Here is a 27,894-nt window from a genome sequence, read left to right as displayed (position 1 = left end):
TATCATGAGAAAACATTCACTGCACATAACTTGTACTGCAATAAATATATATATATATATATATATATATATATATATATATATATATATATATATATATATATATATATATATATATAAATTTAATTTAATGGAAACCCAATACTACATTTGTTTTTTAAACAAATACTACAATTAAAACAGCAGGGTAGTGTTGTTGGCTGATTTGGAATTGTACTGTTAAGTAAATGAGGCGGGCAGGTTTAATTCAATTGAGCCTCAATTTCATTATTTTCCCTTTCAGAAAATTGTCTTTGCTTATGTGGACAAAATAGCATGTAAAATACTTTGAACCCACTGATTTATTTAGTATTTTTATTAACCCAAGCTGTAAAGACACATTACACTGTCTACCATATTTATCATTTTGGACCTCAGGTGTTTTGATTTAGTCTTCAATCTGTAAATCAGTCTCAGGCATCAGATAACAGAAATTATTTAATTTAATAATTGATGTCAAATTTTAGTTTGGACTGAGGAACTCAAGAATGTCTGGGTTACTGAATGTTTTGAAAATCGTCTGAGATCCTCTTGCAAGTTCTTGAGTGGTGTCAATTAATATTTAATTTAGATTTTTGTAGTACCATCATTAGCCAGTGCTTCTATGCAGTTGGTTTACAGGACCTTTTTATTCTCTCTCTCTCTCTCTCTCTCTCTCTCTCTCTCTCTCTCTCTCTCTCTCTCTCTCTCTCTCTCTCTCTCTCTCTCTCTCTCCAGCTGGTATAAATCACTATTGCTACCTCCCAGACCCAGATAACCTGCTCAATCAGCTGCAGCCCCCTGTGGACAGCTGTCTCTCCCGACTGATGGAAAACTGTCACTATCTGCTGAATAGAGGAGAGAGAGAGGGGTAACATCAACAGCAGAAAAAGCAGGAACCAGCAGTAGCAGCAGCAGCAGCGGCAGCAACGGCCAAGGGATCTATTGTTCCCTTGTGTTAGGCAGTTTTTATTCTTCTCAACTGGCAGTCAGCACCAGAAGCTGAGAGAGGTGACTTTTTCCAACACCATTCATGAAGGAATACTAATCCCACCCCCTCTCCCAGAAAAATAAATATACTTTTCCACAAAGGTTTTCCCATTTATCTGGTGGATTAAAGCATCCAGTTTCAGGTATGGGGCTGAGAGGGAGAGGTACAGTCTTATTTAGTTGTCCAAAAGGGACTGCTCCATCAGCCCATTGCGTGTGGATGGTTATGCTCCTGCTGTTTGGAATCTGGGATGCTCAAGCACAAAGTGAAGGAGACACTAAATCTCCATATGTCTGGAAGACAGGTATGTGATTCTTTTTTTTTTTAACTTTCTGCTCAGTTTAAATATATGTTACTGTATTTGATTGAATGATTATAGTTGAATGTTTTATTACTGCCCTGGAATGGGTTTACTACCTGATGTGTCCTATACAGAGGTACATGTGCCAAATTAACATGGGAAAGCACAGATATAGTCATGACAAGTGTGTCAGCTTTTCTTTATTGCAGTGGCCAATATGGAAATCAACATTTTTGTCCAAAGAACAAGTTTGCTCTGTATTTTTTATTTTAATCTAAATGAAAGCCTCATATTTTTGTTCAGTTTGCATACTCTATGGACCAAATCTCATCTTTAAAGTGCTAGAAAGTGGTCTTACACAGAGGTTTTTTTTGTTTTTTTTTTAATTCTCAAAGTCCAGTATGCTGAAGTGCTTTTAGAGTTGCACGCAAGACCTTATTTTAAAGACATTTGCACATTGAAGCCATTTTTACCAGTTAAAGTCTGTGCCCTGGATGTGTTTATTGCAGAATGGATTGTACAATCTGTGACTGTTGTTTTTAACAGGAAGCTTGGGTTTTTAAATCTGTGCTGGCTTGTTCATAAGACTACATTTTTTTTTTAACATTTTGTATTCAAAATTTATAGTGCATTGTTTTGACAGTAAACACTATTTTTGGTGTTTTTTAGAGGCAGAGGAGAGTTAATGAGAGTTTTTTTTTTTTAAATAGCTATAATCGCCTATGCTGGCTTCAGACTTCTAAAAAACGTCAATGTGAAAAGGAAAGGCTAAATTACGAAGTAACAAAAGCATACATTTCCAAGAATGAGGTGAAGTGATACCCAAGAAGAATCAAAAGCGTGTGATTGTGTAAGCAAGGAAGAAAAGAAAGCTTTCAGTCAGCATTTCTTAAACCAAAAAAAATAGCATGTGTAGTATTTAGTCATTTTTGACCACACATGTCAGAAATGACATGTTTGGTTACTCTTGGACAGTAGTCTCCCCTAAGTAGACCTCATCAGGAGCTAACATATTAGTATAGTATAAAGATAAAGTGCTTTCATCATTTGGGCAAAGACCAGTACGGATTGTCTGCTTTCCTGGACAGAAAGTGCCCCGGCCTCCTGCCACGGAGACAGATCAATTTACAATTTCACAGATATACTGCATCTTTAAAAAGGTTCCAGCTAGCCAACAACTGAGTAAGGAGATTACAAGGGAGCTGATTTATAAAATCAAACCCAAATCATCAGAATGCAGCAAACCAGATCCAAACCACAAACTGTAATCAGGATTACATGGTTAATGGCTGAGCCAGCCTGTGTAAATTAATGTGAACGTTAAGCCCAAGTGACCCAATGACGTGTCTTCATTTAATATTAAAGAACGTCATGTTAGAGCTTCTGGCGTTTTAGGTTTGTCTCCATCTCATTGTTCTTAGAAACCTCTGTTGAAATCTGAATGTTTTCTGTAGAGACTGCTTTTAAAGTTTAATTTGCCAAATATCAGTGCAAATGCATGTAAAAATCCAAACCATAGGAGAACAATGCTTTTGAATGGCACAATATTTTAGTGAAAATTACATTATTCTCTCCAATGCGGGCTATTGCGATCAATATAGTTTCAAGAACACATCACTCTTTGACTATAGATCTCATTTTAATTGACAGTTTTATTAATTCCTCTTCATATGTTCTCTATAAACATGTTCTTAAAGAAGGAATTGAAGGAAACATATTGTTTAATATACAGTAGCCATATGTTAATGCCTGCAGCCTATAAATAGCTGCTGAATTGTCTGGAACCAAGTCTGTCCTTTAAGGATTTCAGGAAAACCCTTCCCTTCTGAGCAGAGTGCAAATTTCCCAGTTCTTATTATTTTTTAAATTAAATACCTGTTATAATTTGTACTCTGATGAATTAAGATAATCCTGTTTTTGTGTTAATTGTAGTAACATTTATTGAAAACTGCCTCATTGTGGCAAAACTATAATAAACTAAGCAGTACTGTAAATGGACAAATCTTTAGGCTCGTGCCTTCACCAGTGAACAAATACAGTTTTTTAAATTTATGATTTGTTGTTTGAAATTATGGATTATCCAGTGTGTGTTATGGTTCAATACTATACAGTTTATGAATAATTATATATGTATTAAATGCATAGTGTAGTTCTAAACAAAGTCTTTTGTAAAGTAAGAAAACACACACACACACACACACACACACACACACACACAAACACACACACACGCACACACACACACACGCATATCTAGCAGTACTTATTGATTACTTCAGAGTAGCAAGTCTGAAATCCATTTTAAATTCTTACTCAATACAGTAGATGTTCCACCTAAAACAGTTTATCATCTGTTACTTTTAATTTCTTTAAAAATCTTTTTTTTTTTTTTATTTCCAGTGCGATACTGGATTCCCTTACACTTTTTCCCTCTGTTTGCTTCATTCGTTTTATTTAGTGGACTCTGTGCACTGTGGTGAGCTGTTAACATCCAGCCAGGAGAAGCATCTCTGAATCTATAATAATTAAAGGGAAGCTGAAGGAATTGGAGGGGTTTGAGCTCACTCTAAAACAGCTGCAGCTCACATCATTACAGTCTTTGACTCTCACTCCAAAACAGACCAAAGACTGTTCAAAAAAAATGAACTACAGTGAAAGTGGCAGGAAGTCAATCTATCTTTGCTGACTTTGCTATCATACAGGTGCACTTTATGTTAACTGATACTGTGACATTTCATAATCATCATTAATGATACAGTAGATATATTGGTTTGTTAGGAATGTGAAATACCAAGTCCAAATATCAGACAGATTGCATTCATTGTATCTATCTCATGCCCATGAGATAGTAAGACGTGTGCAGGAGATATAAGATATTATTCTCTCATGCCCCTCCCAGGCTGCATAACATTGAGAGTTTGTTCTATGTGTATTTTTTAAATTCTATAGAAAGAGCTCCTGCACTCTGATTGAATGGGAAATTGTCCTAATCCCTGGTACAGTATGTGCCTGTAATATGTTTACAGATATAAACACAAACTAAAATAATTAACTTATCACAATGCAACCTGTTTAAAAGATCTCAACTGAGCCTTTGTCATCATTAGCATTGCTTTTGTGTATAAAAAAAAATAACTAAAAATGTAATCTAAAACATAGCAAGGTAAAACCACAAATTAATTATCAAATTTAGCAAGTTAGGTAATTCCCGCCAAAAAATATGTCTAAATAATCTGCTGTGGCTTTAACAGTTGCACAGACAACAGTGACCAAAAGTTGTCTGTTGAGGTTTGTTTTCACTGAATGTAAAACTAGAAAAATAAACAAATACAACTCCAAAAACAAACAACAAAAACAAATCTATGAAATATATAAAAACAAGTCACTCCCTCCACACCAGGCATTATCAGTCATTAATTACCACTTATGCTGTACCGGGCAATTCCCACTGTCAGGATTTATTGGTTAATTAACACCTGTCTTTAAAGAAAAGGCTTTCAATGTACACTATGCAAACAGAGTAATTTGATCCCTGATTCTAAATAAATCGGTGTCCTCTCCTATATTGTCAGCTTTCACTGCTTAACCATTGACACTTTTGTGCTAAAGATTACCAGACATGTTATCTGCCCAGAGATGATAGAGGGGTTTCTGTCTTCCTCTAAGTCTAAGACAGTTGTTGCTCTATAAGCACAGAACACAAATCGTTCTGCTCATCAACACTCACACTTCTAGACACCTTTTCCTCTCTTTTAATCTCATCAGTGCTGCTTAGAGGTACTAATAAGCAAATACTGTATTATTTTGTAACTGCAACAAATGGTAAAAGGTTGTGGGTGTTGATCTGATGAATTGAGCATTGTATGTATAATGCTGTATTCCCCAATGTTGATAAAGTTGCACATGGTAGACAACTATTTAGCAATTCTGTAACTTGATTATGCATAACGTGATATATTTGAAATACCACAGAAACATAATACAGGTACTTACTGAACAATAACATAAAATAACATAAACAAGTTTTATACATCAACATTGTAAAAATGATTTAACGCCTGTATACTGTACTTCTGCCTATATATCTTTACCTACTTCCCCTGCATTTATACATGAAGGCTTACTTAAATGTAAGTATTTATTTTGTAGAAGCCCAACCAATACTGCTGACACCAGCTACTTCCCAATGTTGAGGCTTCAGCTGCAGGAATTACATTTGAAAGCACAGACTCCCGGTGAGAGAACCTCTGACCTCAGCAATGCCATGCTATTCTCAAACAGGTTTTCTGCCTTGATATAACTATAGATTTTCTATGAAGCAAGAGGGGGCAAAATGAAAAGCAGTAAGCATGGTTTTAATACTGTCGATGGGCAACAATCTATAGAAGTCAGTGATTCGGGGAAGAGGATAGCACTGGGAACTGGCAGCAGGGAAATATTGACCCAGATAGCATGGTATTATTCACTGAAGTGAGCCCTTCATGACAACACAGAAACAAGTAATAACATGGTCTCTTACCTTGGGGTAACTCATTCATTTTATGAAACCTACTCATTTCCCCTAATGAAAAAACATGAATAAGTTTAGATTCGACGAAAGTCCTTTATGTAATTATAAGAACAGTTGTCAAATTGTGCGAATTAGAATACAGCATTCTTTAACCATTTTGTAATTATTCTTGATAGTTTTCCTTTTTTTGCCATTCATGATATTGACACAACACAGCCCTAACAAAATGCATGTATTGCATGAACACTGTAAAAGCACATGTTTGGTAAATAAATATACATTTTGGGTAACATATTTTGCGTACATTTTAGTGTTTTGTTTAGTTGTTTTAGAAAATACCTAAACTTTTGGTTTTAAGGTGTAGCAGACTGTGTTTTCAAGTATACCTCGAAAACCTATAGTTACATATGAATTACAAAATGTTTCCAGTTAAATGATTTTTTTTTTTCTCACAAAATATAAACCAGGGAATTGGTGGTAAATTTGAAAAAATAACTTTGAATTTCACAGAAAATGTAACAAATCTGACATTTGTCTCCGCCTTTTCAAATTGTTTGGCTATAGCCCAGCATCTCCTACTTAGGATTTTTCACAGGAGACAGAATTTTCCATTCAACAGATACAGATACAGTATTTAGTGTCTGGACTGTTTCATAGCATGCTGGAAACTGATCTAGAAGCCATTCTTCACAGTAATATTAAAAGGAACAGGATATATCATATTTCCAAAAATCCGTTTCTATAAAGAAAAACAAATACTTTGTTTAACATCTGTGCTTTTGATTGAATTCAAGTTGCCCAGAGTTTGGAAAGAGAGCCATGAGACCTACAATCATTCATACGTGGTTGACTTGTTTTAAGCAAGTGCACATATGGCCATCCATTGTGTTTTCCCGGGGCAGGAAGGGGGGGAGGGCAGCCATGGTGTTTCTCTTGAAAATACTTTCTACCACATTCATTGACTACCAATGAGTGCTTACTTCCTGCCTGGAGGATCCCTTGTTGCCTGTGAGATTAGAACTGGCTGCATTTTGAAAGTGCAATGCCCTTGGGATACCTAGACCACCCCCTGCGGAAGTGATTTGTTCACGCTTTATTTTAGTTAAAGAGTATCAGCTAAAGAACTAAGGAGAAGCTGCGGTGTGCTGTTAAACAGAGCTCTAAAACCATAAATGTATTTTTATGTTAATGTGCCAAACGTAATTTTTTTATGTAAAAAACAAAATCTGAAGCAAAAAGATTGTAAATACTGGTAATCACGCTCTCCTGCTTACATGCACAGCAATTCTGTTTTGCAAGATTCCCGTGGACTGTGAGTCCAGCTGCTCTCTTTGTTCCTATACACTACTGAATGTAGCCTTTTGTTTCCAAAACATTTGGTGATGAGCAAGCAGCAGCTGCAGGGAAATATGCTGCTGTCTTATCTTGTTTATACAAAGCCTGGTCGTTAAAAATGAGAAACTGTCCAATAGTTTGTTTGTTTTTTCCTTATATCTGCCATAAAGAACTAATTGACTCTAATTGCATACAGTTTCAAACAGTTAGGTCTTCTGAATAAAATAATTTTTTTCTTCTCGGACGGTGACAGTCCAAATTATTCTTAAATCACATGATTTATTTTACCACAATTATGTTAAGGGGGCTTCAATTTCTCCACAGTATTTGGAGCCTGTATACAGGTGTAACAGCATTTCCAAAGTCTGTCGCTAGACAATTTCAATCCACTTCCATTTGTGCTGTGAGATCTGGTTTAAATATGCTGATCATTATTTGCTGCACGACTGCATCTTCTGTAATATACCACTCAAACAATGTAAGGTCAACGTTAAAAGACAGGATCAAAGCTATTTAAAACTAGGTTGCGTTGGGTTGAGTAATACATGCATGTGTCCTATTAAAAAAACCATTGAGGCTCATGCAGACTCTCATACACTTCACTTACAGTATGCCTTCTGGGGTTCTTTCATTTCATTTACAGAAACATCCTCAATTTACTGCCTACCCATTACCAATGTTACAGGATGACTGGTTTTGTGTGGAATATATGCAGTATTCAGCCACTGGCAAGACAAGGCCTGTTTCACCATGTCAAACTATTCCTATTCTATTTGGGAACTTTCAAATGTATTTGTTTAATGAAAAGGGCACAATGCTGTATCATTAGGAGAAAGTTATTAAGGTGTTAATACAACTTTGTGTTTGTTTGTATTTGGGTTCATATATCTTTGAAAGACAGTATTGCAGATAAGGTCATAGCTATGACCAAACAACTGGGCGAGATTAGAGTCACGTTTAATTAAACCTTATTCAAAATAATAATAATATAAAATTGAATACAATCAGATAAAAAGTGGCAGTTGGTTCTAACCAAGTTTTGCCTTAGCATTACATTTCAAGAAGTGATCATGTGTGATGTCATCTGGCTATTGGATAATAATTTTTACGAGCAGATGCACAGTAACAGCCAAAATAGGCGCTGTCCATGGTGCTGGGGATGCATGGTGCTATACCATACAGGCTGGTATATAGCCACATTTAGTTATCTGTCTGAAAAAGGCTGATCAATGTAATCAGATTACTTATACTGTGAAGTTTAATTACAACTGTGCATAAGGAGAAAAATACCATCTGAATCAGTAATGTTGATTGGTAATGAAATTTAGATCTCATTAGATAGATACATGTTTTTTTTTTTTTTTTTTTTTATAACAACAACAACAAAAAAAAGTATAACCAAGACCGGATAATATATTCTTAAAGAATTAGAAAAATTGACCAAGAAGACATACACCCACAGGAGACAAGTTGATTGATGCACACAATGTACTCTCCAAGGCTTTTTTTCAGTTCCAGGCACTGACTTTATTCTGGAAGTTGGAAACAGGCAATCAAGACTTATTAAAAAAAACAATTTTCTAATACATGTTTCTAGGCAAGTTCAACTAGGATGTCAAATCCCAGTGCAAATTATTTTTGTAATCTAAATGCTAAATTGTAGAATTGCAGAGCGCTTAAAATTTCTTCATTCTATTTATATTTTAGCAGATTTCTAAGAAATAGGAGTTTATTTATTTAATGTATTTATGTTGTTTGTTTAACTTATTTCTTTGTTAAAGTTATTTTTTGCTTTGTAAGGTGTGATGCTACAACGTTGTTACATGATAAAGAGTTACATGTATTTCAGTATTATTATATCTTTTTGCTGTATTAAGGGTATGCATGACTTTTTTGCCTGAGGAAACGCTTCAAGCTATGTTTGTTTGAATATTTACCCAGATTATAGTCAGAAGCCAGACCATCTTTCAATGTAGTACCAGAGACAGAAATAGAAACAATAATAATAATAATAATAATAATAATAATAATAATAATAATAATAATAATAATAATATTATTATGCAGGTGAACGTATTTGCAGTCTTGAACAAAATAAAGAACAAATAAAGAATATTCTGAATTAAAGACAGTGCTTATATTCTTACCTGTCCTGAAAAGTGAGTGGTATTAATAGTATAATTTATCATTGTTATCAAAATCAGTGAGCCACAGAACCCAAAGGTGTATCTTTCAAATACAATCCCACTCTTTTAGAATGCATCATTAGCTCTTGTCAATCAATTTAGGTGTCGCTCTATATTGGAAATAGTCATTTATTAAATCTGTTGATGATCAAATGATTAATTAGTGTGTGTTACATATTATGATAGTGTGTGTGTGTATATATATATATATATATATATATATATATATATATATATATATATATATATATATATATATATATATATAATATATGACAAAACAAGTCTTCAGTTTTTTTTTACCATTGTGTAGTTTTGGTTGCAAATTAGTTGGACTTTTGTAACTTTCTTTCTATAGTAAGGATTACTCACATGTTTATATTTTTTTTTTTGATATAGTTTTTTAATTACTTGATACATGAAAAAAAAATAAAATGCAAGTTAGTATTTTATAGTTTAGGGTACTTCTGATTAAAAAATAAAATAACCACATTTAAAAACAAAATAATTTAATATATGCACTTGATATACTTTTTGCATTACGTTGTTATAAATATTAGTAGCTTACTGCAAACACAATATACAAAGCTTTGAGATTGAAGCAGTAAGCTACAATTTGAGCAGCAAAGCATTTAGATCACAACAAACTGTCTAACAAACTGCAGGTCCAACAAACTGTAGGTGAAAATCAAATAGGACAAAATAAGTCATACATTTAAAGACTTCAAAGGTTCTCATGCCCTAGTCTGTGTTCTACTGGCAACTACTTACCTACTGAACTCCTGGGAAGATGTAAATGAAGCAATACTTGTTACACAGGCTAATACTCTACAAGATTAAAGACACTGATAAAGACCTCAAGTCAAAACGTTTGAAATTGTGCTCGTTTATTTTGCTAGTGCTTCATGCTTTATTCCCTACTGTTAAAAATTGCCCACCCTTATGTGTTAGAGTCAAGAGAATAATGCTCTTGTGTTTGAACATTACATTGCAGGGAACATTGGTTTGTTTTAATCTAAATTGCAGGGCTTATACTAAATCTCAGTCACCACTGATATGGGATGCATCATGGATTATGTATTATAGTTTATCCAGAAACATTATTTATTATTTCCGAAGAGGATTTTGAAGATGATGCCATATTCTAAAGAAGTACACATATGTAGTATGCTGAGGAGGAAAACATTTTTTTGCAACCATTCTCTGCCGTTAATCTCATTACCTTGCCATTCTGTGAAGGGAACACTAATACTATTTAATAAGCAGGAATAACACAGTGTAACAATTAAATACAGTATAATCGTAAATCTCGAAAAGCTACTCACTTCTAAATCTTTTGTAGTCATTTTTGTATTACTTTAATATAAATACATGTTAATTTGGATTCATATGTTGTTTTTTTCTGACTTTATGTGAACGAAAAGACACACATTTGCCTGTTTTCCCATTGGAAATAGTGATATTTTTAAATATCACTGTCCTGGTCACAAAAGCAAAGTTTGTGGGGAATAATAGCCATTTTCTATACTTTTGAGGCATAAGCAATTAGGAAATAACACTTACTACCCAGGAACAAAAATTGTGTTACATAGTGTAATGTACACAAAACTGTACACAATAAAGCTATAATTCCTTTGAGGATTTTTGGTGACATAACTTTTTTTGCAGCAGCAGCAGCATTTTTTTGAACATGAAAGCATTATTTCTTCCACATAATTCAAAATTATTTGAAATGCAGATGTTTTGAGCTACTGCTTTTGCCAGTTGGTATGTAGTGCTCACTTACACTGTAAAAGACAGGGTCAACTCTACATATTCAGTTATATTGCACCTTCCTCAGAGACAGTCCTAAAAAATATGTTCTGCTGACTTTATTAAAAATACCCATGAGTGCAGAAACAGTGCCATAGTTTTCGGAATATTACACACAGTAGTTACACTTGTTAAAAACAGTGCAGAATGCTTGTGAAAGGGTCGCATCACGGCCAAGGCTGGTTATCATCAGCAGGGAGACAGAAGTAAGATGCAACAGTTTAAAGCGTTAGTGCGCACGTTTATTAACAAATACAAACAAAAAACACGGGAGCGAAATAAAAGTTAGAGAAAATCAATACAAAAACAAAATACAACTCACAAACATCCAAGCAGTGCTATCACGGTGCAAACTAGATTGGAGTTTTCATGTGTACCACAACCTACCTGACTACTAATCAATACAGTCAAGCTTTAGTTATGCTCTTTCATCACTTGCGCCATGTTCCTTGCTACAGCACTTGCAACATCCTTTCAATAAAACTGAATGTGAGGAATCTGCTCTGAACACACTCTGAAATCCTGCTGTCAAAAACAAGTAAGCTATCTGAAACAGTCTAATACTTACGGACAACTTAATTAAATTCACCCCCATATTGTGAGCCGTCCAAAGTGGATTCGTAATTATAAATGTGTAAAAAACAGTATGCTTGTCTGTCAGAGGTCATTACACAGTCTTTCTGATTTTTCATTTGCTCTGGACTATGCTTCCCCGACAGTCTGACAAGGCTTAATCTTAAGGGGTTTTTTTTTTTTTTTAGCTAACTGTGATGAGATGATGAAATAGTCCTTTAGATTTTTCTTGCACTGATTCATACATCCCCTACACATCATGTCTTGTTTTAATCATGGGCCTTTTTGATGTTCTTACCACTTTCAAGTAAACTGTCATATTTTATACAAACTGGAGAAAAAAACTGTCAATCACATCAGTCTTGATATATTTTGACCAGTGTACTGAACAGAACGAATGCAGAAATTAAACAGAACTGCCAAAAAATGTTAATAAGAATTGAATGTGTTTTATTGTAAGATTTTCTACACTGGTAACATTTTACGCAGTATATCGGGAGTACACTTTGAAGTAATAGTGCGCAATCTACATTTTATATTTTATTGTGCAACACAACTGCTACTTCCCCCTATATTGTCAATAGCAGATCCATAGATAACATACTGACGGTCATGGCTAGAATCATTGACTTTTTCTAACATGGAGTTAAAATGACTTTCAGAAGTATTAGTGACAGGGTTTGTTTAAGGTAGCATAGCAGAATGGTAGTCACCGATTAAATTACCTACTGATTGATCCCCCTTGCATTAGTTATAGAATGTACAGCGGTCCCTTTATTTCATTATTGAGCACTTGTTAAATTGAGTGGCTATTGTTTTTTGGATTTTTTTAATACTTGTATTTGTTGTTTTTAAAATAATAGTAAATTGTAAAATTGAAGTAAAATGTATTCCCTTTTTGTGTTTTTACCATTGAAATAACAATATGGATTTGAATTGCCTATTACCACATTAGTCAGTCCACATATTACATGAATATGAATATTCATTTAGAAGTATATTTGTTTTGCTTAAGCTAAACCAAAAATGGTGAGCATCACTTTTGGAACTGGTCTCACTGGAAATACCAAAAAATGTAATGACTATTAATCATTCTCCTGGGGGCTTTGCAGTCCCCACAAGTAGACGATAATATTATTCAATCATGTTAGCTTAGCTGCACTTTTACAATGTGCTGCCTTTTTATTCATGGAGCAGTAAAGCAACAACAGGGAATTACAAAATAAAATATTAGCGACTGTCCTTCTGCCAAACCAGTCCTCATTCCATGAAAATTCCCATCATGAACAGATTTATATTTTCATTATTATGATAATGAATTCACAGAATGTGGATTTATTTATGGAGTTACATTATTATGGTGCCGATACCTTGTAAAAGTTGTCAGTTGGAGTTCTGCTATAACTCTTTCTTCTTATATTTACCAGATGATTTCAAGCACAATGTCATATTTGAGTACATTTCCCATAGGCTGTGGAGGGTAATTGAAAGTCAGGGGACAAAGGATCTACTTCCTGCACCTCTTAATAAAGTCTAAACCACCTAATATTTCATTTCTCCCAGCACCACCACTGATGCTTTCATTTAATAGAGTAAATCAGGCAGTGTATACAGAAGTACATGTGCATGTAACTCAAGTTTTTTCCATACATGAGTGCCAGGGGGGTTTATTCTGTGAGAAGTGGTAGAGGCTGAGGTAGTATTGTCCTTTTTGGGGGAAGGTGGCCCAAGGCCACTTGTCCTGCCTGCCAGCATTAGTTAATTTAAATCTTTTTTTTTTTTTTTTTAGATATCTCATATTCTGCTGGAATAGGGTTGGCTAACATGCTCCTATGGACAAGGCCATGGGCCAAAAGTTTTCATATTGTACAGTGTCGAGAAAAAGTTTCTGAACCTCAATGATAATTATAGAAATTCCATAGTTTTACCATGATAGCTTTCTTGACTCAATACCAGTCTTTTCTTAAATGTCCAATAGGGTTTATATTAACCAATTACATGTCTTCTGAAACAAAATGATGTATGAATTAGACAAACAATGAGTAATTAATATTCAGGGTATATGAAAAAGTAAGTGAACCCCTGGTTAGAATCAGGTGTTTAAATAGTTACGTAGATCTTCAGGGGTGAGTTTGGGAGGCCCACCCTATGTAAAGATCAGAAATTTTGTGAGTTTGGTCTTCAACATACAGATGTGTGGAAACACGTTATGTCAAAAGAAATCTGAGGACCTCAGAAAAACAGTTATTGATGCACATCAGTCTTGAAAGGGTTACAAAACAATTTCTAAGGATTTAGGGCTCCACCAATCCACTGTCAGACAGATTGTCTACAAATGGAGAAAGTTCAAGACCACAGTCACTCTACCCATGAGTGGTCGTCCTACCAAAATCTCTCCAAGAACAAACTGGAAAATCAAAGAAGGAAGTCACAAAGAACCCCAGAGTAACATCCAAAGATCTGCCTAAGAATAACCCTAACCCTAACCCTAACTCTCACCTTGGCTAATATGAGTATTCATGACTCAACTATCAGAAAAAGACTGAACAAGAATGGTGTTCATGGAAGGATATCCAGGAGGAAACCACTGCTCTCTAAAAAGAACATTGCTGCCGTCTGAAGTGTGCCATGGTGGTGGGCGTGTGATGGTTTGGGACTGCTTTGCTGCCTCAGGACCTGGACGGCTTGCCTGCGTTGACACAACCATGAATTCTGCATTGTATCAACAGATTAGAGGAGAATGTCAGGTCATCCATCTATGAGCTGACGCTGAACCGAAAGTTGGTCATGCAGCAAGACAGTGATCCTAAACATACAAGCAGATCTATAAAAGAATGGCTGCAGAAGAAGAAATTCTGCATTTTCGAATTGCCTAGTCAAAGCCCGGACCTAAACCCCATCAAAATGTTGTGGCAGGACCTGAATCGAGCTGTCCATGCAAGAAAGCCCTCAAATGTCACATAGTTGAAGCCGTTCTGTAAGGAGGAATGGGACAAAATACCCCAAAACCGATGTGAGAAACTAACCAACAGTTATAGGAAATGCTTAGTTGAAGTCATTGCTGCTCAAGGGCGTGCCACTGAATCTAAAGGTTCACATACTTTTTCACATATGGATATTGAATGTTAAATCATTTGTGGATAAATATATGTTGAAGAAGTACCATGTTTTAGTGTCACTTGTTTAATCAGGTTATCATTATCTATTATTAGGACTTAGATTAAGATCTAATATGTGAAATATGTGAAAATCCTTCACAAACTATTTCTCGGCACTGTATATCTGTATAGTAATATTTCCTTTAAATCAATAAATGAACATTCTACATCATTTGTGGATTCCCATTTCTGAGTATTTTGTTTTACTGTGTTCACACAAAAAAGTTGTTTTAAAGGTAACTACATGAAAGAATATTTCCCCTGTAGCAGTTTAGAATTTTTGTACAGACATAAATTAATTGTAGAAACAACCAAGACTGAATGGATGATCTAAGTTATCAAGTAATAAGAAATCAAGAAAGTCTAGTACTGTATAGTAAGCTTTGATATTGTCCATAATTCTCTGCATCCCTTCACAAAAGGGGGCGAAAAAACCCTTGAGAAATACAGGTAGTATAGCAGATTTATTTTATATTTTTTTGTTTACCACCATTGTTGAAGTTAACAAATGAGTGGTTGTAACAGTTGGTGATTAATGGTGAAGGTGCATATAGGCCCCAAAAGCAGACAGACACTCAGAAGTTGCAGCAAGTCTCTGATTTATTGGGACATTTCCAGGATCCAGTGGTCAGGCACATATCATTTTCACATAACCCTTTCCTGGTTCCTTTACTGGTTGCTGAATACGGTTACTTCTCCCTAACCCTCATACTTCAGCCCTACACCCTCTCTCACGATGTCTCACACCATCAGCTGCTCCAACTCAACTACTGCTCTGTTCTCTACAAGCAGCATAGAGGAGGAGATTAGCAGAGAGGAGTGGTTACCAATATAACACCTTAAAAGTGCAATACAGATTGACGTAGATGTTCATATATAGTAAAGAAGGTGCCATAAATGAAGGATCGACCAAGGAATCAATAATAAGGATGCCATTGTCTAAGTGACACATTTTGATAATGTTTGGTATTGGAAATGACAGATGTGAATACAGTTTTTTATTTTCTTATGTAGGGCACATCAAAGAGAGGCTGTTTCTTGTTTGACTTGGGGATATGAAACTAGAGCACATATTAAAATAATTGAACCGTTAAATTGTACAAATGCCCTCTCAAAAAACAATTGCCTTTATCTTAAATGCTGTCAGAGAATAAATCTCTGTGATGGCATAAAATGCAATGCACTGGATATTTTATTTCAATTTGTAATTATAGCACCATTTAATTACAAAATACAGAAAACTTCATGTGATCCATTGCAGTCTTGCATCACTTATTTCTGATGTTTTGTACAGGAAAGTTTCAGATTTTAAAATAAAAGTCCTGTTAACTATCCATCATGAGTTTATACAGGTGTACATTTTCTTGAATGTTAAATATGCTTTAAGCTCTTTTTCTATCATAGGCAACGAATGACATTGTTAATTTTATATAACATGCAATATTTACCAGCTAATTCTGAAATATTACGGTTTAGAGCAGTTCTCTCCTGCCTGTCAGCAGCACATGCTCAATGTAAAGATTTCAAATACAAAACAAAGCCAAGACAGATGGACTTTTAAACCAAAACTGCTTTACTATAAACCTTATTTAAGTGAGGTTATTGTACAGCATCTGCTTGATATTATTAGATCACGTTATTTTTACAAACCAGAATGTTTCATTTTTTTTCTATTTTTGTATTGCCTGTTTATGATGTTCTATAAGCACATATAATCTATATAATAACTAAATATTGAGGTATTATTTTTTAATTGAAGGCATGTACAGTAATAAGAAACTGTAGGTACAGATTTAGACAAAAAAGAGTTCACTTTAGCAAAGCATTAAAAAAAAAAAAAAGCTACGTATTATTTAAGGAAATCTGATGTTCACTCATTTTAACCATATATAATTTAGTTTTGAGACAGGTTTAAGACTGAATCTGGCCATTAGCTTCAGTTGTTCATTCTTAAACTACTTCAAGTGAGGACCATTAAGTATCTTCATGGTGGCAGATATCAATAGTGACAACAGTACATGTGAGCAATAGGCAGCACAGTTGAAAAGGTCCTTAGCTGAGCCCTTGTTCTTTATTGTGCCCCATTTCTTCTGTAATTCTCATAATTTTTCCTGCATTCCTGATTGTAGAGCTGTAAAAAGGGTATGGTTTGCACAGTATAACAGCATGTGTTCTGATGCTGTAATTTCGTACGTTTGCACATTTTCTCATAAAAAAGGCACAATATAAAATACAGTGACGTCCTTCTTTTTTATTGTTTCATTATTAATTACTAGTATTTAGTTGAAATGTAATTAATTTAAATCAATAAAATAAATTATCATTGACTGTGGCAGTGCACAGGGGTGTGGTGATGTCACGGACCAGGAAGTAGGACAAAAACAAAAGGTACAGGGCTAAACTGCTGTAGCAGTATATTTATTAAGAAATGGGCACATGGGCCAAATCAAAAATAAACACTAACAAGTGATTTTCTAATACAACAAGTACCTTCACTTCCGGACGGCAGTCGCTGTTGCTCAAGTTCTTACTCCTCTAAGCTCTGTCTCTCCCGCTCTGAGCCTAGAGCTGATCTTTTATACTGTGGCTGGAGTTTTAATTATCCATTAAACAATGACCTTATTAAGACTCCAGCCACATTCCCATGAGCTACTCAGGATGGGGATTCAACCTCATCCATGCCGGTCTCAAAAAATAAATGACGGATGGTTTTGTCCGACCGCATACAAATAGAATAATAGTAATACTATTAATAATAATACAAATAATATATAAGGAGAGGGCACCCTGTCACATTGACAAATGAATAAATCAAATGAGATCCTGTTGTGTCTCAAATAGTAAAGACACAACCTCGCAGTGGGCAGAGTTAGCCTGTGCAATCAGGGGAGCATCCTGGTCTTGCCCGGCTCAGTTGTCTATCATAGCTGGGGATCCCGTAGAGAGTGTTGTATTGATACTTATCCTCCCACAGGTTAAAATCAGCAGGGACTGCTTCTCCTCAACTTGCCACAACTACCCCTGTTGGCTAGGTGCCCTGTGAGCTCAATTAGAAACCAGCAGGATCACTGTAGCGTTTGTCCTCCAGAGGCTGGCAGCAATCTGCATTTCCAGAAGCTGTCAAACTCCTTGTGTAAAATGATGTTGAGATCCTCGAGGACACCCACTGACTTTCTTCTTTGCTGTTGCGGGGCATTTCTGCAGTGAGGTAAATAATTGGCATTTAAAATTTAGGAGAAAAAATTGGATTGAATTAATTGGACACTCTAATTTAAAAAAAAAATCAATAATGAATTGGTGTCATATTGTCTTTGCTGAATAGTATATGTAGTGCCAGAGTTGGTCATAATATCATTCTGTGTATGAAATTAACAGAATTGAAATATACAGAGGGGGTCCTAAGCCATTCTTTGTGTCTACTTGGTTTCTGGTCGCAAACTCCCCCACTGACAAAGAATGCTTTTTAAAAGAGTTGTAAACTAAATACTGGACAAGTGGCTTATCTTTACCCATCACTGAATAAATCCTTTGGCATCAGCAGTATCTTGCAGTGGGTACAAGCCAGACAGTTTTGGGTGGTTTAACACCTCGAATAGAAACAGATCATCTCATAAATCCAGCCGACAGGGGGCGAAACAGCGGACCAGTTGAGAACAATGAGCCATCGGAACAGAACAACCAATGGGAAACACTCCATGTGGACTCAGGCACAGCCCAAAATAAATACACTATCCAATCATGGGTAAAGAGAGAAGTTACAATAGCAAAAGATTGACGTTCAAACAGGGCTCCTGACACAAAATTCAAGGCTCTTGACACACAAACAAGTCTCTGAATTCTGACAGTCTGAAGACCCAGCCTACGACCGGCTTCAACAGAGATACCATTTTCGGACACTCTAATATGAGATAACTACTCTAGTATGTGCCTTGGTGTGGGACTCTGCTGTGTAAGATGTCCAGAATCCTAAAAGTAGTTGTAATCAAATCTCTGACTTAGCCCCATTTGATCTCCGGAGAAAGAGTTTGAATTCTACAGAGATTGAAACATATTCAATTCATGCTTTGAGTTAATGAACACTATAGTAATTGTTTGAATGTGATTTATACAAATTGATGTTGGTTTACAAGGCAATTATCATTCTGCATTTAAGGCTAGAATCCAAATTTAGCTGTCTGATAATAGATAATTCTTGATAGGTTGTCTGGACACAAAGAGCATCTTTATCTAGCAAGAGTGAGAATTGCCTTCAGAACCAAAATATATATATATATATATATATATATATATATATATATATATATATATATATATATATATATATATATATATATATATATATGAGACTGCTTTAACGATGCTTTGATTATCAAATATTAACTAAAGTAAATATTTGTGTTACTAATGATACCTCTGTTAAAACTAACCTTCGTCTTAAATAGCTGTCAGGAATGCAGTTGTAACCTTTAAGGGAATCTCCCATGGATTGTGTTGGATCGCTAATCAACCAGTGAGAGTGGGGTGTCATTGTTTATACTTTTTTCTTGTACTGTTTAGTTTAGCTAATTCTTCCCTTCTGTATTGTTTTAGTTTAGATATTGAACCTTGAATTTTTCCTTTATTTAGTTTTATTTCTAATAAAACTGTTCCTTTGTATTCACTAGAAACGTTGTCTAGTCTGATTTCAATAAAGGTGGGTTTTACATGATTTGAATTCAAATAAGGTATTATATTATTACTTAAACTAGACCAAATACAAATATACCTTGCACACTGCATATAGATCAGTCGTTCTCAAAGTTTTTTGTTTCACTGACTAGCCCACAATACTTCAAGGGGGCTCAAAAGTGATTCTGGCGTCCCAGCATCACCCCCCTCCATCTTCCACTCAGCCCAGCTTACTTACCTCTACATCAGCGTTGCATTCTTTCTATTGTGCTTGAGATCCCCAGCCAGAATCTTTCCGTTTCAACCATAGCCAGTTGCTGCTCCTTTCTGCTGCTTCAGATAAGTTCTTCACTGTGTGACGCAACTCTTGGCCACTGAACCTGATAATCTGAGAAACCGGGTTATAGAGTGTGCCACAAATCCTCGACAACTCACCTCCACTGGGTAAACTCGGACTCTCCATCCTTACTTTTCCGCTGCAGCAGCTACATTTAAGGAAACTATAATAAGATCCAAAATGGAAAATTACCTATATGGTAACAGAATCCTGGGAGGCAGTCAGCATGGATTTAGGAAAGGGAGATTCTAACTAACCTGCTTGATTTTTTTGAGGATGCAACATCGACGATGGATAATTGCAGAACATATGACATGGTTTATTTAGATTTCCAGTAAGCTTTTGATAAAGTCCCTCATAAAATATGAATTCTCAAACTGAACTCTAGGGATTCAAGGAAATACATGCACATTAGGAAGTGGTTAACATGCAGAAAACAGAAAGTAATGATTAGAGGTGGAGTACCTGTGCCTACATTAATGACTTAGATTATTGTATAGTAAGTAAACTTGTTAAATTTGCAGACGACACAAAAATAGGGGAAGTGGCAAACACCATTGCAGCAGCAAAGTTCATTCAAAATGATCTAGACAGCATTCAGAACTGGGCAGACACATGGCAAATGACATTTAATGTAGAAAAGTGTAAGGTATTGCACACAGTCAATAAAAATGTCCATTATAAAAACCATATGGGAGATTCTGAAATTGAAGATCTAGAGGTTTATGCTGACTCAGAAATATCTTCATCTAGACAATATGGGGAAGCTATAAAAAAGGCCAACAAAAAATTTAAATCAAGGGAAGTAATGTTAAAACTTTACAATGCATTAGTAAGAACTTGTCTTGAATATTGTGTTCAGTTCTGGTCACCTCGCTACAAAAAGGATATTGCTGCTCTAGAAAGAGTGCAAAGAAGAGCGACCAGAATAATTCCTGGTTTAAAAGGCATGTCATATGCAGACAGGCTAAAAGAATTGAATCTATTCTGTTTTGAGCAAAGAAGACTATGCAGAGATCTGATTCAAGCATTGAAAATTCTAAAAATATTGACAACGTCAACCCAGGGGACTTTTTCGACCTGAAAAAAGAAACAAGGACCAGGGGTCACAAGTAGAAATTAGATAAGGAGCATTCAGAACTGAAACTAGGAGGCATTTTTTTTTTTTTACACAGAGAATTGTGAGAGTCTGGAACCAACTCCCCAGTGATGATGTTGAAGCTGACACCCTGGGATCTTTCAAGAAGCTGCTTGATGAGATTCTGAGATCAATAAGTTACTAACGACCAAACGAGCAAGATGGGCCGAATGGCCTCCTCTCATTTGTAACCTTTCTTATGTTCTAATGAAGTACGGTGTGTCGAAAGGCTCAGCAGTGTGATTAATGAGGGTATGCATTACTGTCCTGATGGAATTATAACTTGAAGGTCACAGGCTAGTTGTTTTACCTAAGGTATACATTTATAGTTTAGCATAAAATATTAACATTTTCTATTTTCCCTATATTGATGTTGTCAGAAGTAAAATGTGACGGACATAGCGTTAAAACTGTGATGCCATAAATTTGACATGCAAGGAAAAGTTAAAAGTTCTGCAAGTGTTGCATGCTGAAGGTGGCAGTGATTTTTTCTTTTTTTTTTTTTTTGCGGTCCCTGCTGTGACTAAACCTAATAAACCTCCTGCTTGTGTTATAACTGCACTAAATAATCAATATAATGTCATCCATAACCCCATGATATATATATATATATATATATATATATATATATATATATATATATATATATATATATATATATAATCAATAACTTACGTCTGCTCCCTTTTTAATTCTTTGGATTCATGGTTAAGACATGTTGACTGTTAATGGTAGATGTACTGAATGGGCCTTTCGCAGATTCACTGTTTTTAATATAATTGTTTTATTTATTTGTATTAAGTCATATCGAAAAATAACAAGGTAGTACTGTTAATGTAATTAAAAATAAGTATATGAGGTATTTTAACAACTTTGACCTCTTTGCCAAAGATAATATTAACATCTACCAACATTGTATGCACAGTATTACACAGGTTAACATGAAACAGACTACAGCAGGATATTCTCAAATATCAATGCATTTATACCAGAAAATAAAAACTAGTTCTTTGCCATGATTTTTTTTCTCCTGGAAGATGGAGATCCTCTCAATACACTGAGATATATATATATATATATATATATATATATATATATATATATATATATATATATATATATATATATATATATATATATAACACTTCTATACACACTCTTAAGGGTCTATTTTAATGACCTTAATGAATCCAACAGCCATAAAATGTAATACACCTGCTCTTTCTTAGAGGTGGATAAATGAGACCAGCAGAAATCGCATATAGTTACAAGCTCAAAACATACCTCTCTGCAGAACATGTATTTTTGTAAAGTGGATTAGACACTGGCTGGGATGTATAATGTCCTTGTTTCACATCCAGGTTCAATTTACTGGACTATCACTGTTTATATATCTCACTTATGAAATGTCTTGCAGATGTATACCTCTGATAGTCACTGTAAATGCCAACAATTTGAAAGGATAACGATGATATGTATATTAAATGTAATTTTAATTAAAATACCGTATTTTACAACTTTAGTCCATTTGTCAACTTTATATATCACAGTGTTCATGATTGAAGTTAATACTGTTATACAAACTGCCTTCTGGGATTACTAAAAGCGTACTTAATATAATAACACTGTACTATTAAAAAATAAACAACAAATTGATTATCTATCTATATATATATATATATATATATATATATATATATATATATATATATATATATATATATATTGCTGCTTCTGGTCTTACATAGTTTACAAAAAACAAAAATAGATATGGATTCGATTTCCTTTGACCCGATGGTCTTGGCTGTTTTCACCTTTTGATTGATTGGGGTTATGGTACACCCATGCTGTCAATCATTTGTTCATTCACACTGGATTTTGATTTATTTTGTGTTTGTTTCTATGTCAGCTGTTTTTTTTTTGTGTCAGTTTATTTGCTATAATTCAATAATGGTGTCTTGTTGTTTTTATTTTTGCTTCATTGCAGCTGATGTTGCTTTAACAGTTGCTGTTACAGTTATTAGATGTGCATGCAGTTAACAGAGAGTGGTGACGTTTCTCCTTGGGCTTTGTTGTTTCATTTTGATTACTTTTTATTGAAGCAAATAATGTAAACTTAGTCTCAAGGTCTGCAAATTACTTAGTCTCAAGCTGGTAAATTATTGTGAACTTTCTTTAACATTTATGTTACAGAGGAATATTTAGAGCTTATTCATTATGAGGAAAGAATTTACGGCACCCTAACCCTTAATTTTTAAGCTTAAAGCTGAAATGGTTCACAAATATTTGTAATGCTGAACCATTTGTAGTTGTTTACTGATACTAGTGAGTTTGCTTTTTGTTTTATTGTGAACCCCACAAACAAAATATTGTGTTTGTATATTGCTGGGTGGCAAAAAGGCAAAATGAATGGCTGACCCTCACTAACCTGACCTCTTCTCAATTGTACAGAGAGGTGATACATCACTGACTGCAGAAACAGCAGGGTTCCCTATTAATAACAACCTTCAACTCTGCTGACTCTACTGCAGCAGCACCAACGACAAACACAGCATGCCCTTCATTGCAATGACTTTATTATAAAGAGGTGGCTTTGAAACAGGTTTGGAAAGTTTGGATAAGAATCTGAAAAATGTATACTAATGAAAAAGGTAAACATCCAAATGCTCTGGTTGTATGTGATGTCATTAATTAAATAATTAAAAAAAAACAACCCACACCATGAGCTGGAACAAGGCTTATGGCTTATCAGTGGTATGACAGTTATGTGGAACCAGTATCAGTTGAACATATCAGAATAGACATTGCTGGTAATGATGTACTCATTCAAGAAATGGTCTTGAAAATCCATTTCCTGACAGATTTTAGGGTCTAAGGTTTTACAAACGGAGCAGCAGTTCAAATGACCAGGGAGAACAATGATAGGGGAAGCATCAGAATTAATGATATTTTCAATGAACAAAACAAGCTACATTTTCAAATCCAGTGATTAATTCCATTGTTTCAGTGGCCCTGTGCCTGAGGTCTGGTCCCTTTCTCTACCCTCCCTCTCTGTGATAGCAGTTATACCCATCTGGCACGGTTTTTCAGCAATTAATTGATGAAAAAAAAAAAAAAACATGGATGTTGGTGTCTGAAGAGCCTGAGGCTGTAAGCTTTTTTCAATCCCACCCCCACTACCTTTGATGCTATTCTGGTACCATGCTTTATGGGTGTCACTGTATTTCATTTTAAAACAGACATATTTATGTGGTAGAACATTTATTATATTATGTAGTAATTATATGTCATATAATTTTAACAGTGTAACTCACGTTTTATTGTGTAGCACTCATTTTTGTATAAAGAATATGTGTTATACACGTGACTGATAATTGGTTTTGCGAATAGTGTTGTATGTCAGTTTCAGTCAAGACACGCAAGATAACAATAGATGGGTAATTGTGGGTGTTTACTGACAGGTGCATCTGTATTCATAATTGCACAACTAACTGATTTTAAAAAAAAGTGATATATCTTTAGTCATATTTTTGATAGTACTGTATATTAATTTCAATACAAATGAATAGTACAGTATACCAAGGTCATCAAGTTTAAACCCTAGAGTATTGTAGTAAATCTGTTTCTACTTTCAGATAATTACATATAAGCTTCAGTGTTGTAAAAGATAGATAGTGTCTCAACCCATTTTAAATAAATGTGTGAACTCTGTGATTACATTACAAATATTATATTTTCCAATCAGCTTAACTTGGCTTCAGTGTAACTTCAGCAACTTAATGTGAGATGTCGTATTCCTATAGTTATGTTGTTTTCTGTTGCCATATCTTTACAATAAACTCATTAAGCATCAGTGACAGAAAACTGATCAATCTTTTTGTTATAGGATTACCTCAGCGGAAGAAATGTGCATTAGGATTTTAATTTTATTGACCCACAATATAAAAAAAACTGCTGAAAAGTATTCTGTCATTAGTTGTACACTTGTCTCACACATGACCTTTAGTTTCAGCATAACGTATGAGGGAAGATATGTGCACATAAATAAATTCAAACCATAGTGTGTGCTGCAGTATTATCCACATACCTGTGTACTCGGTGGTACTATAAAAAACATGGCTCCCAAATAAATGAGCAGGGAGAACAATGGTATGGGAAGACTCGGTCTTAATGATCTTTTAATTGCTCTTTTAATGGTGTATTACACCCTAACATTGCAGTTACTCACAAAGCAGTCAGTCCATTTTAGATACATAAGGCTGTACTACATATATGCAGCACAGCAGTATGTTGTAGAAGCCTAATACTGTATACATAGTACTGCAGCTTTTCTAAAAGGGAATTCAAGGCAGGGGCTGGTCGAAGGCCATAGTACTGTATACTGCACTATACCTCACAATGTATGGTGAATGATCAATACAAATTCATGTTTTGCAGCCATAGCAAATAATGTACAATAAGCAATACATAGTCAAGGTACATTTTGTTATACAGCTAAATATGAATTTCAGTATGAATTGTTTAATCAGAAACACTGAACATCATTTACTGACTAAACAGGATATATGCAGACTGGTAAGACAATAATTATTTATGTATGAAACCCCCCCTTGATATTATCAAAGTTGTATCAAGAGCTAGTAGGCACTAGGGTTTATCATTCAAATATCTGAAATAATAAGCAACAAAACATCAACAATATGAATTATATATCAATTAATCATCAACATTACAAATATCATTGTCTACATGCTATAAAAGTTACACCATTGTCTACTATCTTACCTCAGTTTGCCACCAATACCTTTTGTAGCTTATAAATGGTTGAAAGTGTTTAAGAATGAGTTAACAACAAGATCGTTTTCACTTTTAAATTCACATGTAATTCTGGTAAAAACATATTTAAATATTGTTGAAGGGGCACAACAGTCATTTATGGAAAGGTGTGAAAAAGCTGAGCTACTGTGTTAATTTTAAACTTGTGAAACAGGAATTGATTTAGATGAAGAAATATGTACAGTATTAAGATTCTAAGCCCCTCTGTGCACTTTGTAAAATAGGCCTCACTAAGTAAAAAAATAAATAAATAAATAAAAAAATGTGGTTATTTATTTCTTCCTGCCATGAGAACACACTTCAAATTAAGCAGGGTGTGTGGCATGCAGCCTGTCTTCTGAGTGTCAATGCAATCAATGTCCAAGCGGAACAATTTAGAGGAGAAGAAGGGGAAAGGGAATCAATAGGGCACAGGCAATCAATTCCCAGCATCTGCTCTGCCAGCAGGCCTCAAGCCAAAATACATTGAGAATCCAAAAATATTGAAAAGGGGAAATACTTGTTTTCACTGTGAAATAATTTGAAGGAACGTGTGTCATATCACTATGAACCTTCACCCCATTGAACCAATGGATTTTTATGGCAGCTGATCCCCCTATTAGTAAGAGAAGACAACATATTAAACCAAGCAGTGGTATATTTTTACTGGTGTTTTTTTTTTTGTATTAGTCAGTGTATTAGTCGACAACATCTGCGCACAACAGTCTACAACTTTACCAATTAAAAAAAAAAAAGTGTACTAAAAGATTATTGGGACTAAAAGCTATTTCTACAGAGATTTAGCTAATATAGAACAGCTCACAGCTACTAGTGCCAACCCCTAAAATAGCTTGTAGTCTTTTGTATTACATCTTATCTAATTGTGAATGATGTAGTGAATGCTTACTTGCTACAGTTTTAATGGCCAGTGTTTTTGTATTCCACAGCTGTGTTCATCAAAGTTCATGGGTGACAAGCTGGCATGTATGGTGTGTTTTTTTTTTTTTTTCTACAAAGGATAAAAATGTCACTGAACTGTATAAATAATGCCTTAAGGCAGGAATCATCCAAAATTGAAATTTCTGCCACACTTAAACTAAATGATTGATTTACCTGATTACTGACATTACAGTGCCACACTGCCCTCAGTAGAGATGCTTGTTATTGTTGAGTGCATGCTTCTGTTCAAATCCCAAGGTTGTGGAGTGCTCTTGAAAGTAAATTATTTGGTTATCAATGTGTGAAAGTGATGCATTTCACTCTTTATTGCTGAATCTTACAGTATTTTTTGTAGTTGACAGTTGAAGGGTCTATAAAGTGGGCTGGATTTTGAAAGACAGAGCACACTGGCTCTTTTCTACAATAGACTATTGTATTTCTTTTATATCACACACGTTCTATCAAAGTCAAGTTGAGTGCATCACACATTTTAGTTACAGCTTAAGCAATTTGGTGTAAATCTGTATATTATTAATGTTTCCAGCCCCAGTTAGTATTACGGACTAGTAGAAATCCTTTGATGGAGGGAGAGGCTCAGCATGTAACTGATGTGTCAGTATCATGCTGCAGAAATAAAACAACACCAGTCAAAAACCCTGATGCTTAAACTGCTACCAGAAATAAGCAGAGGGCTGCTTTCTTTTTGGAGGGGTGCCCAATTAAATTCTTATCTTGAAATATCTTATTACCTAGCTGAATGACAGCAGCAGTGCTTGAACTTTGCAGACATGTGACAGTACTGATATTCTTTTGGGGTTGACATTATTAGAGCTGGCTGAGCCCAGGGGATTGTGGATAACCTCTATATGATCTTGTCGGTGGTATTGTTGGGAACACAACAGCAGTTTTAAACAGGGGAAGGTGTTTGCTTGATAAGGTACTATATCTAAACATAAGAAAAGGCCCATCAATACTTGATCTGTTCGTTAAATCGCTAATCCCAGAACCCCATCATGATTAGATTGTGAAACAAAAACTAAAAACAGAAATGTGTCTTTTTAGTGACACCATTCTTCCTTAAAATCAGATTTACATAATAAAACACTAACACTA

The 27,894-nt window shown here is 34.8% G+C and overlaps 1 protein-coding gene across 1 annotated transcript in view; it reads left to right on the top strand.

Moving 5' to 3' along the window:
* The window catches only part of LOC121315054 (thrombospondin type-1 domain-containing protein 7A-like), a 193,664-nt gene that overhangs the window by 50,397 nt on the left and 115,373 nt on the right, over nucleotides 1-27,894 (top strand). The window contains exon 2 of the mRNA XM_041248944.1: nucleotides 757-1,313. Coding sequence (XP_041104878.1) covers nucleotides 1,154-1,313 — 160 coding nt within the window. The 5' untranslated portion in view covers nucleotides 757-1,153. The remainder of the gene's footprint in view (nucleotides 1-756; nucleotides 1,314-27,894) is intronic.

Source organism: Polyodon spathula, chromosome 4, assembly GCF_017654505.1.
Source record: "Polyodon spathula isolate WHYD16114869_AA chromosome 4, ASM1765450v1, whole genome shotgun sequence".
Lineage (NCBI taxonomy): Eukaryota > Metazoa > Chordata > Actinopteri > Acipenseriformes > Polyodontidae > Polyodon > Polyodon spathula.
Note: the sequence above shows the minus strand (reverse complement) of the source record. Positions and strands in the feature narration are given on the sequence as shown.